Consider the following 15,380-nt stretch of genomic DNA (forward strand, 5'->3'; position numbering starts at 1 on the left):
CATGTTTTTTGAGGGGACCAAGAGAAAATCAGAATTTCAGACACTCTGGTTTGAACTCCAAGAGTAGAAGCCTGTGTGGACGTCTTCTGAGATGAGTTCAGCTACAGAATTTGGCAATCTTGTATCTGCATCTTGCAGGAACATCACACAGCATCAAAGCATCAGGCAGATGGGCAAAGGATCGCCCTAGCCAAAGTCTAACTGCCCCATCTTGTCTTCCCCATATTCCCTGCTGCCCTGGTTGTCCATGAATTCTCCTAAGGCAGATGTGGGTCTGCAGCACCTGAAGCTTAGGAAGATGCTGACCTCAGGTCTCTCCCTTCTTGTACACAGACTGTCATTATTAGATGGTTTATCAGGGACAGGGATCAGCTGTGTTTTGAAATTTGCTCCATTTTGAAGGATACTCAGTGGTGTGCTCTGAAGATGACTATGTTCCTTCAGTGTGCATTTTGACAACTGTTTCTTATTGCCTGGCCCTAGGAATCTTCTGGCTTAGCCTGTGACAATTTGGGACTCCCTTCTGGAGGCATTTAAATCTCCTCAACTATTAACAAGGGTCTTGGTGCCTAGCCTGGGGTCCATGCTCCTAAACAGTTGTTGCTAGAGTGGCTCACGTGTACACAGGTAGAACACTTACTTGCTTAGTTCCCAGGACTGGACTGGATCAATACTTACTACTTTTTCTGCAACTGTTGCAATTTAAAGGCTTAAGTCTAAGTATAATTAGATTGATGTCAATGTAAACATTATGCACCTCCTCATTTACCCAACTCAGTTTCATAACTCAATACCATCTTTACAAAATTCAGAAAAACCATGAAAAGTATCTGATTTAATTTGGGTTCCTTTGATAAAAGATATGAGAAAACATTTAAAACTAACATAAGCTCTAGAAGAGTAATTAATTTGCAACACATTCTTTGCACTGGTGAAAATATGTCCTTCAGCTGTAACAGAAATGGAATGAATTCATTAAGTAAACATAACAGTGAAAACTCATAAAAGGTATCATCTTGGCTCAACATAAGAGGAATTCTCTCTTTCAGAAATGAAGATGTGAGGAAAATTTAAGACAATGACATGGATATGGTTACACACAGGCCAGAGCCATGTTTGAGAAGGATGAACCCAGTGATTCTCCCCATGGAGCTGGCAGGTTCAAGTGCCACGTGGGCTTCCCCATGGATGCAAATGTGTATATGACCCCTCCAGTAAGGGACTGTCTTTATTTGAAATACTTGAGCCTCAGGACAACAAGGGAAAAAGTTCATCACAAGGCTTTATAACACTTTCAAACGATCAGACTTGCTTCTGAGCTTACCTGTGAAAGAGTTAATTCCTCTATTTCTGTGATGCAGGCATTTACTAGTGAAATGATGCTTGCTTTTTTATCATCATTAACAGAATGACATGCCTAATAGTATGAACAATGCCTGATTACAAAATCCTGATTTAGCAAAACACCAAAGCATATGCTTGCACTGGAACATAAAAATAGTCCTAGTGGGCCAGTGTGTTTAATGGAGAGCTTGTTTTGAAGCATTTTGTCAGTAAAACTCCCTGAAACATCAGTTTTTACTGATCAGTGTTTCCCAGCCCATCAGCACATCACCGCAAGCACTTCTGATGTCCTCAGCCAAAGGCAATTAAAAGCAAAAAGAGAGCAAAGTATGATTTTGCCCAAAGCACGTTTGTTGTTCAGAGGCCAGGAGGTCAGAGACAAGGCAAAGCAGAGGCAGAGATTGGTTTGCTACCCCCTTTTTTTTCTCATTCTTTAATGCCTCTGATACGACGATGTTGGGAACTACATAAGAGCCTAGAGAGGCTGATGAACAAAACTTAGTGTTGCAAAGATGGGCAGTTGTTTCTGAAGAAAAATATCTCAGAAATAGAAAATTCACAGGAAAAAGGATGAAATCAATGGTGTAGCCAGCATGAGTTGTTTTCTCTGTACCCGAGCAAACCTCTCTTCCTCCCCCACATCCACTGCTACATGCTCTGAATCTATTTATTTATTGTGCCTAAAACAAATGACTTGAAATATCTATTACGAGTCCACTATCAAATCTCATTTTGTAATGAGGGCTTTTTTTTTTCCCTATTTAAACTTATGCTAGATTGCTGTTACATAAATTCAGCTCATGTGTGCAATGACAGTCTGTAGCCAGTTCTCCAATGACAGGGATGGACAAAAGGAGATTTTTCAAGGCATAAAGGAAGGTTTGAACCCAACCTGCCTTCTCAGGTGAGAGGACCTCAGTGTTTAACTGCAGTGTGAGCTTTCAGCTCTCCTTGGAATTATTTTGTTATAATCTGTCACAAATTCAACACCTTTGACACACATTGGGGCTCTCTTATCTGAGAGTACAACAGTATGATATAGCATTTATGATATGATTTTAAGCCATTTCAGATGACAAAAGGTGCAGCATTTGTTCCACATTAGGAGAGAGATGTTGCATCTAAAGGCATTAGGGTCAAATCATACTCTTACTGACATGGCTGCAAAATACTTACAAACTGATAAGGTATTTCAAATATTGTCTATCTAGAAATCCCACATACAAACCAAATTTGATGCAATGGTTTAGAGTCTGAGCTGATTCCAAGGATACCCCATTACTGAAGGTGTTTTGCTGAAGGTACTTAACTATGAAGTCCAGCAATAGATGAAGACATAAATTTATTGTCATACAACAAATAATCCAGAGGAAGTATTAAAAATACGTGGCTGCAGAGCACTGAGTGTTGGAAGAGTCAACACAAAATCTGTCAAAAAGGCAACGTTTTCTATATTTGCACCCCATCAATACGTACCTGTCTGCTTCACAGTGCTACTGGTATCAGAAAACAAGGAGAAAAAAGAGGACGCATTTAAAGAATAGAGAACTGTCTTTTTACCTTTTGACTGGATTTTACTCTGCAGGGAATAAATTTGGTTTGTCTTTGTGACAGGTTCCTTTTCCACAATGGATTTCATTGCTTGTTTTAAGTAAATGTAAGAATCTGGCTTCGTGTTAGACTGAGCTAATGCTGTACCAGCTGTATTGTAAAAAATGACAGTGCTATGTGCAATGTAGGGGGTTTTTTTATTTTAAACAGAACTCCCATTTGCAGTAATGAACTGTGAGCCAGATACCACAGGCCATCCCCCTGTCCTCAGAAGCCCAGTGAGCTAGCTGAGTAAATACCTCTGAAAGCACTTCCACACCAGTGCAAGCCTGATTTTAACTTCAGTAATTAACTATCATCTTCCTAAAGGACTGAATCATTCACAGGGAGTACACAACAACCCACATCAGGAACATTAACTGAATAAACGAAAAGAAAACACAAGAAGATGCAAGCTGAATGATATATTGCCCCTAAGGAGAGAAGAGGTTTCTGAAGTCTGGGGGCATATTCATTGCAACCCTTTCTCTCCCTGCAGGCACCAATGCAAGATTCTCACTGGCACTTAGCAGCTGGTGCTCCTGATGAGCAGATCTCAAGGGGTTACAGTGTTTGCCCTTAGTAGTGTGAGTGGAGCATCCAGCATGTCTCAAAAACTTGGGTAAAAGTTGAATTCCCTTTTCTTTCAGCAATTAAACACGAGCTACCCAAATTCTGCTGCTATAAGCTCCACAAAGTGACCAGCAGCAGTTCACAAGAGTTTAAATCAATGAATTATCTAATTTTAGTTTTATGACTATAATAATGAAATCTTCCTTCTCTTCTCCTCCCTCTAAACATGGCAGGGGACTCATTTTGATAAGCACAAGACACAGGAGAAACACCCTGTGGAGGATAATACCTTCCACATTGTAGCAGCATTGCTGTCGTTGTCATCGTACAGGAATAAGACAAAGTTTGTCAAGAGGGGGTAACACATTTTAACATATCAGCTAAGAAGAAAAAATGAAGGTTGATAATTAAAAAGTGGTTTTCAGGTTCAGCACACTCTAGAGCTTGTGCACCTTAAAACATGCTGAGGTGTTTCTTTTTTTCCTTTTTATTTAGTTAAAAGAACAATCAGCATTTGTTACATAAATGTGTGAAAATTTTGGCTTAATGAAGGTAAGCTTTGAGATTTTTTTTTAAGTAATAGGTTTGAACATACTTGCATGGAAAGTCAAAAGCTCTATTTTATTCATTACTAATGAAAAGTGCAGAGTAGATTCTGTGAGACTGATAGAATTTTATATTAAAGGGCTGTATTAAAAGGAATATTTTAGATTCTAGATGCTCAGAATTTTCTGCGTATTTATAAAAATAAAATGATCCCTAAATACTTCATCAAAGCAGTTATTTGGGGGGGGTGGGGAGTTCTTTTTAAATAACCCAAACTGAAGAGTTTTCTTTGTGATGTTTCACAAATATACATCACTCATAAATATTAAATTAAAAAGAATTTTTTTTAGCTGGGAACAACTTTCAGATCTGCTGGAATATATCCTCAAAAAGATACAATTATAATTCTGCAGAATGGCTACAAATTTTTTACTGTGAGTCCTAAAGGATGGCTTGGTCATTAGGTTGCTTTGTTTAGGTACATTTGAATTCTTTTCCAGAGTGAGACTGACATCCTGCACCACTTTGGTTAAATGCTTAAAGTCAGCCTTTGTTTCACACCATCATTTATAAAATGAACCATCTTTTTCCTACCTAATAAGTTGTTATGAAGGCAAATCCATTAATGTTTATCAGATACTGGAAACTATAGAGAGCTGAGGACCAAGGCAGATACTTGTTTTTTCTTTCTCTTTTTTTTTTCTAATAGCCTTTGCACCTTTCTCAACCCTATTTCTGCTCCTCTTGATCATAAAGTGATCACAAAGCTGCATATATGATGTAGGAATAATGCCAAGATGTTGTACATGTGGGATTATTAGCACTGTTACCATTTCCCCTTCAGGAGATGATGATCTGTGTGGGAAGAAGCATTATCCCAACAGAAAAAAATGTAGTACAAGGGGGAATACAGAAATGACCTGTCAAGTGCCTTTCTTTTTGCAGCACTAAGAGCTCAGTTTCATTCCAGTCAGATATTACCTGCTTAATGCATCTTTTTATATTTATTATATTGTATAGGTTTTGAATTAGGCCTGGAAGGGCAAAAGGACTTGTTAGGTCAGATTAAAAACTGGCTTGTTAAAATCTCAAAGGAACAGCACCTAATACAGCTCCTTCTGCTGCTGTTGCTAGAAGCTGCAAAAGGCCCAATTAGACTTTGCAGGCTGCAGGATCAGGAGCTTTTCAGCCTCCGAGCCCTGCGCGGCGCAGGACGCGCAGGCAGCCGGGAGCAGGGTGGAAGAATCATTTGTAATGTTATGAAGCAGTAAAAATACACGAGGAAGGAAATCAGGGCAAAAACAGTGTCAGAAAGTACAACGAGCTGTCTCCTCACAGTGTGTCTGTGTTTAGGGAGAGTGCAAGAGGTTTTCATGTTTGGGCGATGACTGCATGACTCGTGCCTAAAAGTGATGCAAACACTCAAGCAAACTCCTGCACAGCAGCTTCTTCCCTCCCTGTGTGAGGACTCTGACAAACAGGCTTTCCTGGGATTAGTGCATTTTCTGGTCTTTTCTGTGGTCAGCTCTGCCTTAAGGAGGAGACAGACAGTGGACTGGAGTCAAGGACAGTGGAGACCCAAGGACAGAAACCTCCTAAAGGACGAATAGCAACAGCCAGGAGCCCAATACATAGGAAGGGCCCCTCTATACTGCTGGCTGTGACAGTATATGGAAACACAAGTGGGGAGCTAGGAGGGTGTATTGGTAACTAGGGACTATTGTGCTGTCACAGCTGTGCTGGTCCCAATGCCCATGCTTGCTGGACATAGCACAGATAAGCTATAGATTTGCCATGCCCTCAAAGCACTAGATGCCTCCAGCTTCCCATTGGCAACTTCTAAAGGATGGCTCGAGTAGCTGCTCCAGCAAGTGTTTGCTCCATTGAGTGCTTAATGTTGCAGTGAAACATTTAATCACACCATATGAGGGGCAAACTCAATCTGATTAAAGAAGAAAGGGTCATAACTAGGGGGAGTGTAACACCACTTCTTCACTGACCATTAGTTTTAATGGCATACTGGTAATATTTACTAACTAGCTGAGTCTCAGAGGCCCAGCCTCATCTCATCCACTCCAGCCATCCTTGAAGTTGGAATCAGAGTTAGTCATCTCCTCTCCCAACAGCTAAGAGGGAGAGGGGAAGCTCTGATGGGCAATTCATTTGCCTGAGAATTACTCTCTAGAGATGAATATGGTTCTTCATTGATGACTGAGGAGACCTAGACAAGTAGGTTAGGTGAGATGCTCAAAGCCAGATGCTTCGCATGGCTAAAGTTAGCTGAAATCAACCTGAGCTGAAAAGAGCTGAGTTCCTGCTCTGCAGTTTCAGGCTCACAAATGCTGGAATAGGCCAAATCGGACACTGTTTGAGATCTGTTTTGTCTCTGTTACCTTCTGCTCTTCAACCACCCCCCAGGCTGATGAACATGACAAAAGAAACAGCAATGTGGAACCACAATGAAAAGATAAACCAGTTGCAGTACAGTGTAGGGAGGGCCATGGAAGTGAAAAACGTGTTGTAAGAGCAACTGCTGTTTTACACTGCTCTGCTGCAGAGAAGCAAGAGTATTTTCTTTCTTCAACTCATATTGTCCAAATGCCCATTAAATAAAAATACCTCTAAATATTGCAGTTTAAAAAAGGGCACTGAATAACAGCTACAAACTACAAAAATAAAAGCAGTTTTCATTTGTAGTTATCCAGATGTCTGGTGCTATAGCTGCTGGAGTTCTGCCATCAGCCAGAAAAATTATTTGATGCTTTTCATGGAAAGAGAAGTGCATCAGCAAAACCTTCATGAGGGACATACTTTTAAAGATAACAACAACAAAAAATTAATTCAGATGGCATTTTCATTAAAAGCTTATTCTCTCCCTGAAATGAACAAATCTGTGTTCATGCATGTATGTGGTTAGGGGTGGACCAAACAGATACCTAATTCTGTGAACTGTCTGTAACTCAGAAAAAAATACCTAAGTTCTGTACACCTAGCAATGATCCAGACTAAAATTTCACTACATTTGTTAAAAAACACGAACCAAACAATAAAAACATAACAAAACAATCACAACAGCAGAAAAACAATGGACAAAGCGAGCATATAAATGGAGAAGGGATTACTTTAAGTAATAAAAGTGAAGCAACACAGAGAGAATACACATTACATCATGTGTTTCTGTTTACACATTTTATATTAATAATTGAAAACTGCGTGTTAAAAATGTATAAATGTAAGTGATATGGCTTTGTCAGTAGACAATCCAAAGGAAGGTGATACTGAAGATGGAGCAGCTAGGAATGACTAGTATTTTAAAAACTGCTACAGGAAAATACTGCTTCTAAGCTTGCACTGATTTCAACACTCTTGAAGCAACAAAAATTCCCTACTGACAAGTCAGCTTTTAAGATAATATCCTTTGTCAATGCAGACAAATTGTGCAGGAACCACTCATTTTAACAGAATAAAAACATAGGCTAATTTGAGGCCAAATTCTTCCTCACTTCCACAGTGCACAAGAATATGTTACATTATATTCTGTACTGTATTGGAACAGTTTCTCTTTTACATCTAGATTTCCCCCAGCCTCCTCAGAAGTTAAAAATAAAAGAAATATGCCTAAATTACTATATGCAAGAAATAGAAATTAATAATTTATATTCCATATGGGCAAGATATCCGACAATCACCTATGGTCACTCTAGAAAATACCAGTGCACACATCTAAATCCAACTTATACATGCACACAGACACATATGGAAAGGGTTGAGACTGGAAGAACTGTGGATGTGCTTAAAGGTGTTCCTCAGGATCAGCTCCCATAGAGCTCTAGGCAATTTCCTTCTTTTAGTACCTCTTCCAGAAATTGTCAATGAGTTACCTGAAAGGCAGTTCATCTCCACATGCTGAATCAAACATGAACAAAGCTAAGAGGCTGATTGCAAAAATGACATTTCTGAAAATGTGTCTCACTTTGCCCTAAAAAAAACATTTGGAGTCTCCTTTGGAAAATTAATTTTCTTTACAGAGGACACTGAAGTAGCTCACCCACATGAATCTATTAAATTCTCAGAACTACATTTTATATTACTTTAATTTTACATTGCATGTAGGTGGCAATGCTTTCACAAGACAGTACATGGAGTGACCTGAATAGAAGATGTAACTATTAGACTCATTCTTTAAAATGTTTATCCTTCAAAGTGGCAAAACTGTTCCAGCTACAGAAGGTGGGGAATACTTACAGTTTAGTTAGGTAATATACACTGTACCCTTTACAGCAGGAAGACTACCATCTGGTCAATTAAACACTTCTCTTCAAATCCTTCTACGGAATGCTGCATGAGATTAAGTACAAATAAGTAGTTCTTCACTCTGCATATAAACCTCCTTTTCTAAACATTTGCCCAGCTGTTTCTCCAACCAACAGCACAGTACTGCTATAACCAGCTTTTTCACTTTTCCATATTCTAACCTACCCATTGTGTGAAAAAATACTGCCCAAATTCCTTATCTGCTTGTTTCCTCCTTAGTTTCAGTCAATGACCTCTTGTTTTCAAATTAGTCACTATCTCAAGCTGCTTACTGACATCAATACATTCCTTTCAGGGTCTTCTAATGCTCTATGGGGACCTCCCTTCGTGCTCCCTTTCCCAAGGCATAGCCCATGTCTGATCAGTCTTTCTTCACAATTCATTTGCCCCAAACCCTGAATAATTAGGATTGCTTTCTAGCACACAGAACAGCCAATAATTCAAGAAATATGAAGCTTCTAGAGTAATCCCTGACAGCTAAGCTATTTAAAAAAAAAAAAAAAAAAAAAAAAAAAGGGAAGAAATTGCATCAACATCATCAACATTTGCTTTTTGTTTGGAATCTCTATATGCCATAAAGAAAACCATCTGAAAGTGCAGTGCATAAACATACAGCAGGAAACATCAACCAACACCACCTTCCCTGTAGTCACTAAAGCTTGTAGGACATGCTACTTCTTAATCTTCATTTCATGAACTATTAATTGATAACTCTATAGTGCCAAGAATGTACCAAAAGCTTTAAAGCTTTATGCCTCAGAATGTGTTTTTCAAAGGAAACAAACATTGTTTTAAATTCCCATAAATAGCAAGAGCTCTCTGAGCATCACAAGCTGGACAGTAAAAACCTGTCCTGTACATTCCCTATACACTTCTGCATGTAGCTGGGGGCCCAGCTCTCATTGTGATTAATTATCTGCTGGGAAAGGCTACAAGAATGAGCACTATTTGCCTAATTGTGTTTCCAGGGTAACTCGTTACATAAAAGTTACAAACATAAATGCAGCTCATTTAAAAACTGGCCTTATAACACTTGATATGTTTACATGGACACTCAAGAACTTTTTTTCAGAATCTGAAATAGCAACCTTTCAGATTTACATGTTTAGCATTAGCACTCTGAGGCAGTCTTAAGGATAGCCCAACAGTGCAGAAAATAATACCTAAAGTTTTTTGGCTTTAGCAGCCTGCATTTTTTTCTTTCAAATAACAACAACCAGCAAAGTGATCAGTAAAAACTTAGAATAACATTTTGAAGTCCTGAATTTTTCTGCCATAAATTTTCTCAGAATACCACATATTTCTAACACCATCATTAAATAACACCAAAAAAAATTAAAAAAAAAGAAAGCAATTTCTCTTTTACACTACATATTATCTCAAGCACTGTATGACGTGTAGTATCTTAAATTTCATTTTTGTGGAAGAAGCTGTATCCTGGTCTGAAGAAATATCCCCTTGTTCAGCACGAGCATGTCAGAATAGACTGCACTAGATTTGTATCAGCCCAACTGAACAATAGAATTTACTCAGACTTTGCATAAGGACTCAAAAATAAGCAGACTGAATCCATTTTAACATGAATATGGGCAAGCATTTTCTTTCATTAAATCCTTTCAGAGAGAAGCTAGCCCCACAACTTCATTATGATTGTTAAATCCAGACAGCAGATAGGCAAAACCTCAGCAAGGGTTCAGATTAGCCAAAATCATTTGATCACGATGAGTCAGAAGGCGAATTAAGGAATCTTTTGTTTTGCCTTAAAATGTCACGGTATAAACTGCATCTGCTCAGGAGCTGACTCACAAGACCCCCAGACAATAGGATAGCAGGGGCAAGGAAAGGACTGTGGAGATAACCTCCACAGCCAGATCAGGCCAGAGCTGATGTGCTCATCAATTATAACCCAAGCTTTTGAGTGCAAGAGAATAAACCATTGGTTTGGCTTTGCTAAATCAAATCTTTTTGCTGGGTTTTAGAATTCAGAAATCAATACTTTAAAAGGATTTAAAAAATTCATATTCTCCTTCTCTTTGAGTCATCTCCTTCCAGCTAGTTCAAACACAAGAAAATGGATGGTCAGCAAACCCCAAGCAGCTGCTGGCTGGAGTATTATCTAGAAATCAAACTATTATCTACACAATCCAAGCCTCTCAGTTCAGAAAAATCAAAGTGGGAAGACTCATAATTTCTTTTTTTTTTTCTTTTTCATGCCAGAAACACTCAATAAAAATGTTCTGCAATATATCAGACTTTTAGTCACTACAATAAGCCTGCAAGGAAAGACAAGAAATGAGAACATTTTCAACCTTTCTCTAGATCACACCAAGAAGAAAAAGAACTGATCAGCTCAGAGTTACTGTGAGTTTTGGATGAGGGAAAAATACCATGTAGATTAAATCTAAATCAGTTTATCAGTTATCCCTAGTAACAAAGGGTAAAACTTGTAAATATATAAAGAACTTTGAAATCCTCAGCAGAAATCACCCTTAGACAAAAAGACTCTTCCAAAAATGCAGCAAGCTGTGTTATCTAGGAAAACAATCCATTATAATTTTCTGTATTTATATAAATCATGGGAACACACATGGAATAGAAACAAATCACTTCCAACTTCTCACTCAGAACTAAAGCTTGCCCTAAGCTATCTGTCAGGAAAATGAGAGGTGAGGTGGTAATGTCTTAACATTGTAACCTTCCCCTAAAAATAGTAACTAGTTAAATAGTTATCATAGTTAAATCATGCTAAATATTTTTAAAATATATTACTGCAAGGCCAGATTCAGCATTGTTTCATTTTTGTTATTACAGTAATGGGTATAGGATCTTGTAACTGCATGGGAATCTAAAAAGAAAAATAATTCCAGTAATAAACAACACGAGAAACAGCAGCACTGGGTTATGGAACAACTAGACAAAAGGATACACTTGCATTTCAAACTTCCTGCTGACATGACACAGGAATGACAGCAGTGAATATACAGGGTTGTTCTCTGAGTGTTGCTGTAAGGTACAGCTCCATGGAGCGAATGGTCAGATGCAGCCATTACATTTACTGCACGGAAGACAGAGAAATCTGCTAAAAATCTGACACAGGAGGAAGCCCTTCTGAGCAAAGCTGGGGACAGGCTGTGGCTCCCAAAGGCAGCTGGGGCTGGGGAGGTGTTTGCTGAGGGAAGGCTCCTGCGTGCTCCCTGTGAGCCCCTGTGTGCCCTCCCACCAGTTCAACCCCCCAGGGACACCAAGGGGCCATTTCTACCCTTGGTGACAACTTTGACTGTCTTGCAAAGGAGTGTTTTGTTTTGTCTTAATTTCATTCCTGCTTTCTCAGAGGGGTTGGGGCTGTCAGACTGATGTGATGGGTGTTAAGCACTAAATCCTCCCAAGTTCAGTTTCGTTTCCTCTGCTTTAAGTTTCAGGAACAGGTTCCTTACTGGTGGTTTTCAGTGTCTAAAATAACATGAGGGACGGCAATAGGCAAGGTAGTAGAAGATATGAATTTATAATCTGTTTAATAGATTAAGTATTAGCATTAATTCAATGAGCAGTAGGAGAAGAAATTGTAAATGACAAAGGCATTTACAGTTAACTGTCTAAGAGAATGCAGGGAAGTAAATCATTAAATGAAAAAGGAGCTCTTTTTTTCAACCTACCCCATTAAGAACACCACTAAAGAGCCAAGGCATTTATTGATTGCTTTCTACTTTCCCACTGTTGAAACTAAGTACTCCTCTATTTACTTTGATTTAAAAATGCATTATTGTCTACCTTCTAATAAACCAGACAGTGCAGACAGTGGAAAAAGAAACCCAAATTATTCTAAGTTTATTCTTAAAAGTCTTTTTTTTTTTTTTTTTTTTTTTTTTTTTTTGAAAGACTGAAGGCCTTAATCCTTAAAAGCCTTTTTGAAAGAAATGTTACTAGATGCTGGCCTTGCAGCTGGGCCCAGATTGAAAAAAAGTGCACTTACATTTTTATGTTTAGTGCTGAAGGACTCTGAAGTTAGCCCTCGCACTCCACATAAAAGCTTTGGAAAGGGCATTCTTTGCCACTCGTGCAATTCATTCTCTAAGAAAAGGAAATGGAAAGAAAGATTTCATGTCCAGGGTTTCAGGCCCTTTGATCATTTGATGAACACTGGATCCTCAACCTGGGCCTCCAGCTTCTCAGGCCAGACAAAGAGGGCCCCGGCCGCACAGGCTGGGCCTGGGTTCCCGCCCGAACAAAACCTTTGGCGGCCGCACAGTGTGACAGCCTGGGAAAGGCCCACCTCAGCAGGGCTGAGATGCCCGCTCTGCCCTTTGATCTTTCATTTAAACCCCAGCCAAAGCACCAGGTCAGGGGATTTCGCGTCGCACACCCCCACGGGCAGAGGGGAGCAGGTCAAGAACAAAATGGGGGTGACCGATCTCCAAAAAGCCCTGTGACGCCTTTCTCTGACCAGTTTCACATGACTTGTCCAGCATTGTGAAGTGCTAAGCCCACACTTAAAACGGAATTTGACATTACATGGTACAATGGAGTCAATAAATGGCATTCTTCAGTGCTTTTACAACAAAGTCAACCCTCCCTTAAGTGGCTGAAAGCCCCAAGCTAGAAAATACTTCTCATTTACTTCTTTATAAGAGTAAATTGCATATACTTTAAATCTAGTTTTCACTGCAGCTTCTCATTGCTGATGACTGAAATGAGCCGAACAAATACCCAACAAAGGTCTGCATTAATTTTACAATGTGCCACTGCTTCTATTTTTAAAGACTAGGTTGCCACGTGGCACGTAACAAACATTGGAAATATCTCCATATTCCTGCATGGACTGAAGATCTGTTTTCCAATGAGCATGAAAAATTAATCTCATCCCACTGAAAAAATTATTTTGAGTACAGTGCTAAGAAGAAGGCAAACACAACTTATTTTAACATCAGCAGCAAGTTCCACAGGATGCTTGTGGGCACAAAATTGAGTCCATGTTTGACAAGACATATTAACAGTCAGAATATAGAGAGGAAAGAATGCTAAACTTTTCTTTCTAAAGGGACAGGGTGCTAGCATGTCCCACAGGACTGGGATGTGCAGGATGCAACTGATGACTGCAAAACATGGAGTGTATTTTTAAACTACATACAAAAATATGTCTGTGTTAGGAGATTTGAAACAGCAACTTTAAAGCGATTAGCACTCGAAGAACTAATTATTGTTTCTCTGTATAAATGACTGCATGTTTTTGCAATTAATCCTTTTTCATTAAATGCACATATGTGCATAATGCCAGTTTAAGGTGTCTTTAGTACTCAGCTTAAGAAAGACAAATAATTTTTTTTTTGCTTATTTTCAACCTCACAAGATTTCTATTATTCTTAAATTACAGTTCTAGGAAACTGTGATACACACACAGCCAAGGACAGGAGGAAGGGGTAAAATACATAAATTGAATAATATGTCTTTTTAGCTATCGGTTAGGTGCCCACTTTTACCCTTCTTCCATTTGAACACAGTTTTGGCATTAAAAAATTGGTTTAGTTTTAACATATGAAGGTTATTTTAGGGTATCTCAAGTACTTCCCACCATGAACAATTTAACAATCAATAAAAAGTACAAGGAATAACCCCAACCCCTAGACAATATATAGATTTAATTTTAAAGAAACGACAGTATACGTATGTACTGTTGATACATATGATGGATTATTTCCCACTTCATAAAATTGTATAGCACAAATAATAATAATAATAATAAAAAAAAAACCAGAAAAGTTAAATGAATTGACAATACTGAACAGACGGTTGCAGATCTGGGAACAGAAGAGCTGATTTATTTTCAATCTTCTGACCTGTTTACTGCAGTTGTTTTCCTCATAAGAGAGAAATCTGTGCAGCACATGAATCCCTGTCTGGTGCTACCTCTTTTAGGTGCCTTGGTGGTAATGGGCAGTTACAAAAAGAAAATTCATTGTGTTTGAGCATCGTGGTTTAGTAGGTGACAGGGGACTGGACAAGTCTTGAAGCAGACCAGGACCTAACTCATATAACCACTAAATAAGGATGGTACAGCCCCAAGGTTATAATTTTCTAAAAACTGTGGTGACTACTTTAAACGATAAATTAAAAAATTCAAATACTTATCAACAGCACAAACCCACCTGCTCATTCACAAAACGTTTGCATTTGAGTGTGTTTAAAATTGCTATGAAAATAAAACTTCAGGATGTTAAGGAAAGAGTAGGATTTGCCTCTAATTTATTCTCAGATTTTCTGTGAATATTGCTCCCCGCGTTGTCATGGCAACACAAGCACATCTTTCAGTACTGAGGAAGTAACAAGCCTTTCGATTCTCACCTTTGGCCATTTTATTGAGAACCATGTCAATTAGAATGTAGGTTCCACTTCTTCCCGCGCCATCACTGCCAACAGAAAGGGAAAAAGAAAAAATAAAGCCTATCAATGTGCATCTAGACTCAACATGAAGGTACCTGCCCCTAATGTTATGCTGTTACATCTGTGGAGGAGAAGGCAGAACAAGGGGCTAAAGCAGGGTACTGAGGGGAAGAGAAAGCTTGCTCTGAATGAAGACAAGCTGCTTGTGGAAGATTATCTATTAGCAAGCATGGATAACAGGGCTTTGTTTTGATTTTTTTTAAGCCAAGTTGTGTTTTTGCAATGCAAGTATTTTAAACAACAGTGGAAAAGGCAGTAACCCTAAAAGAGTGTACCATTTCTGTTCAAAAGCTGTATATACAATAAGCTTGTAGTCACTTGTACATAACAGCAAGAACCACAGACTAAGCTAGAACAGAACATTATCCAGAATGGTCCCCATATGTTGCAGATTGCATTTAAACACAGAGGTCAGAGGAAATGAAACATATATAGAGACCACACCAAGAACTGAAATATTTGAATCCTGAGGGATTGAAATCTTTGTAATACATCATGAGTGATTTCTTTTTTCTTTTTTCTTTTTTTTTTTAATCTTTAATTTTTCCTTAATTATAAAGATCAGAAAAAATAGTATC

General features: G+C 38.6%; 1 protein-coding gene across 1 annotated transcript in view; it reads right to left on the reverse strand.

The window, feature by feature from the left end:
- Positions 1-15,380, reverse strand: part of PTPRN2 (protein tyrosine phosphatase receptor type N2) — a 622,484-nt gene that overhangs the window by 10,859 nt on the left and 596,245 nt on the right. The window contains exon 22 of the mRNA XM_030445109.1: positions 14,704-14,768. Coding sequence (XP_030300969.1) covers positions 14,704-14,768 — 65 coding nt within the window. The remainder of the gene's footprint in view (positions 1-14,703; positions 14,769-15,380) is intronic.

The sequence above is a fragment of the Calypte anna genome, chromosome 2 (genome assembly GCF_003957555.1).
Source record: "Calypte anna isolate BGI_N300 chromosome 2, bCalAnn1_v1.p, whole genome shotgun sequence".
Lineage (NCBI taxonomy): Eukaryota > Metazoa > Chordata > Aves > Apodiformes > Trochilidae > Calypte > Calypte anna.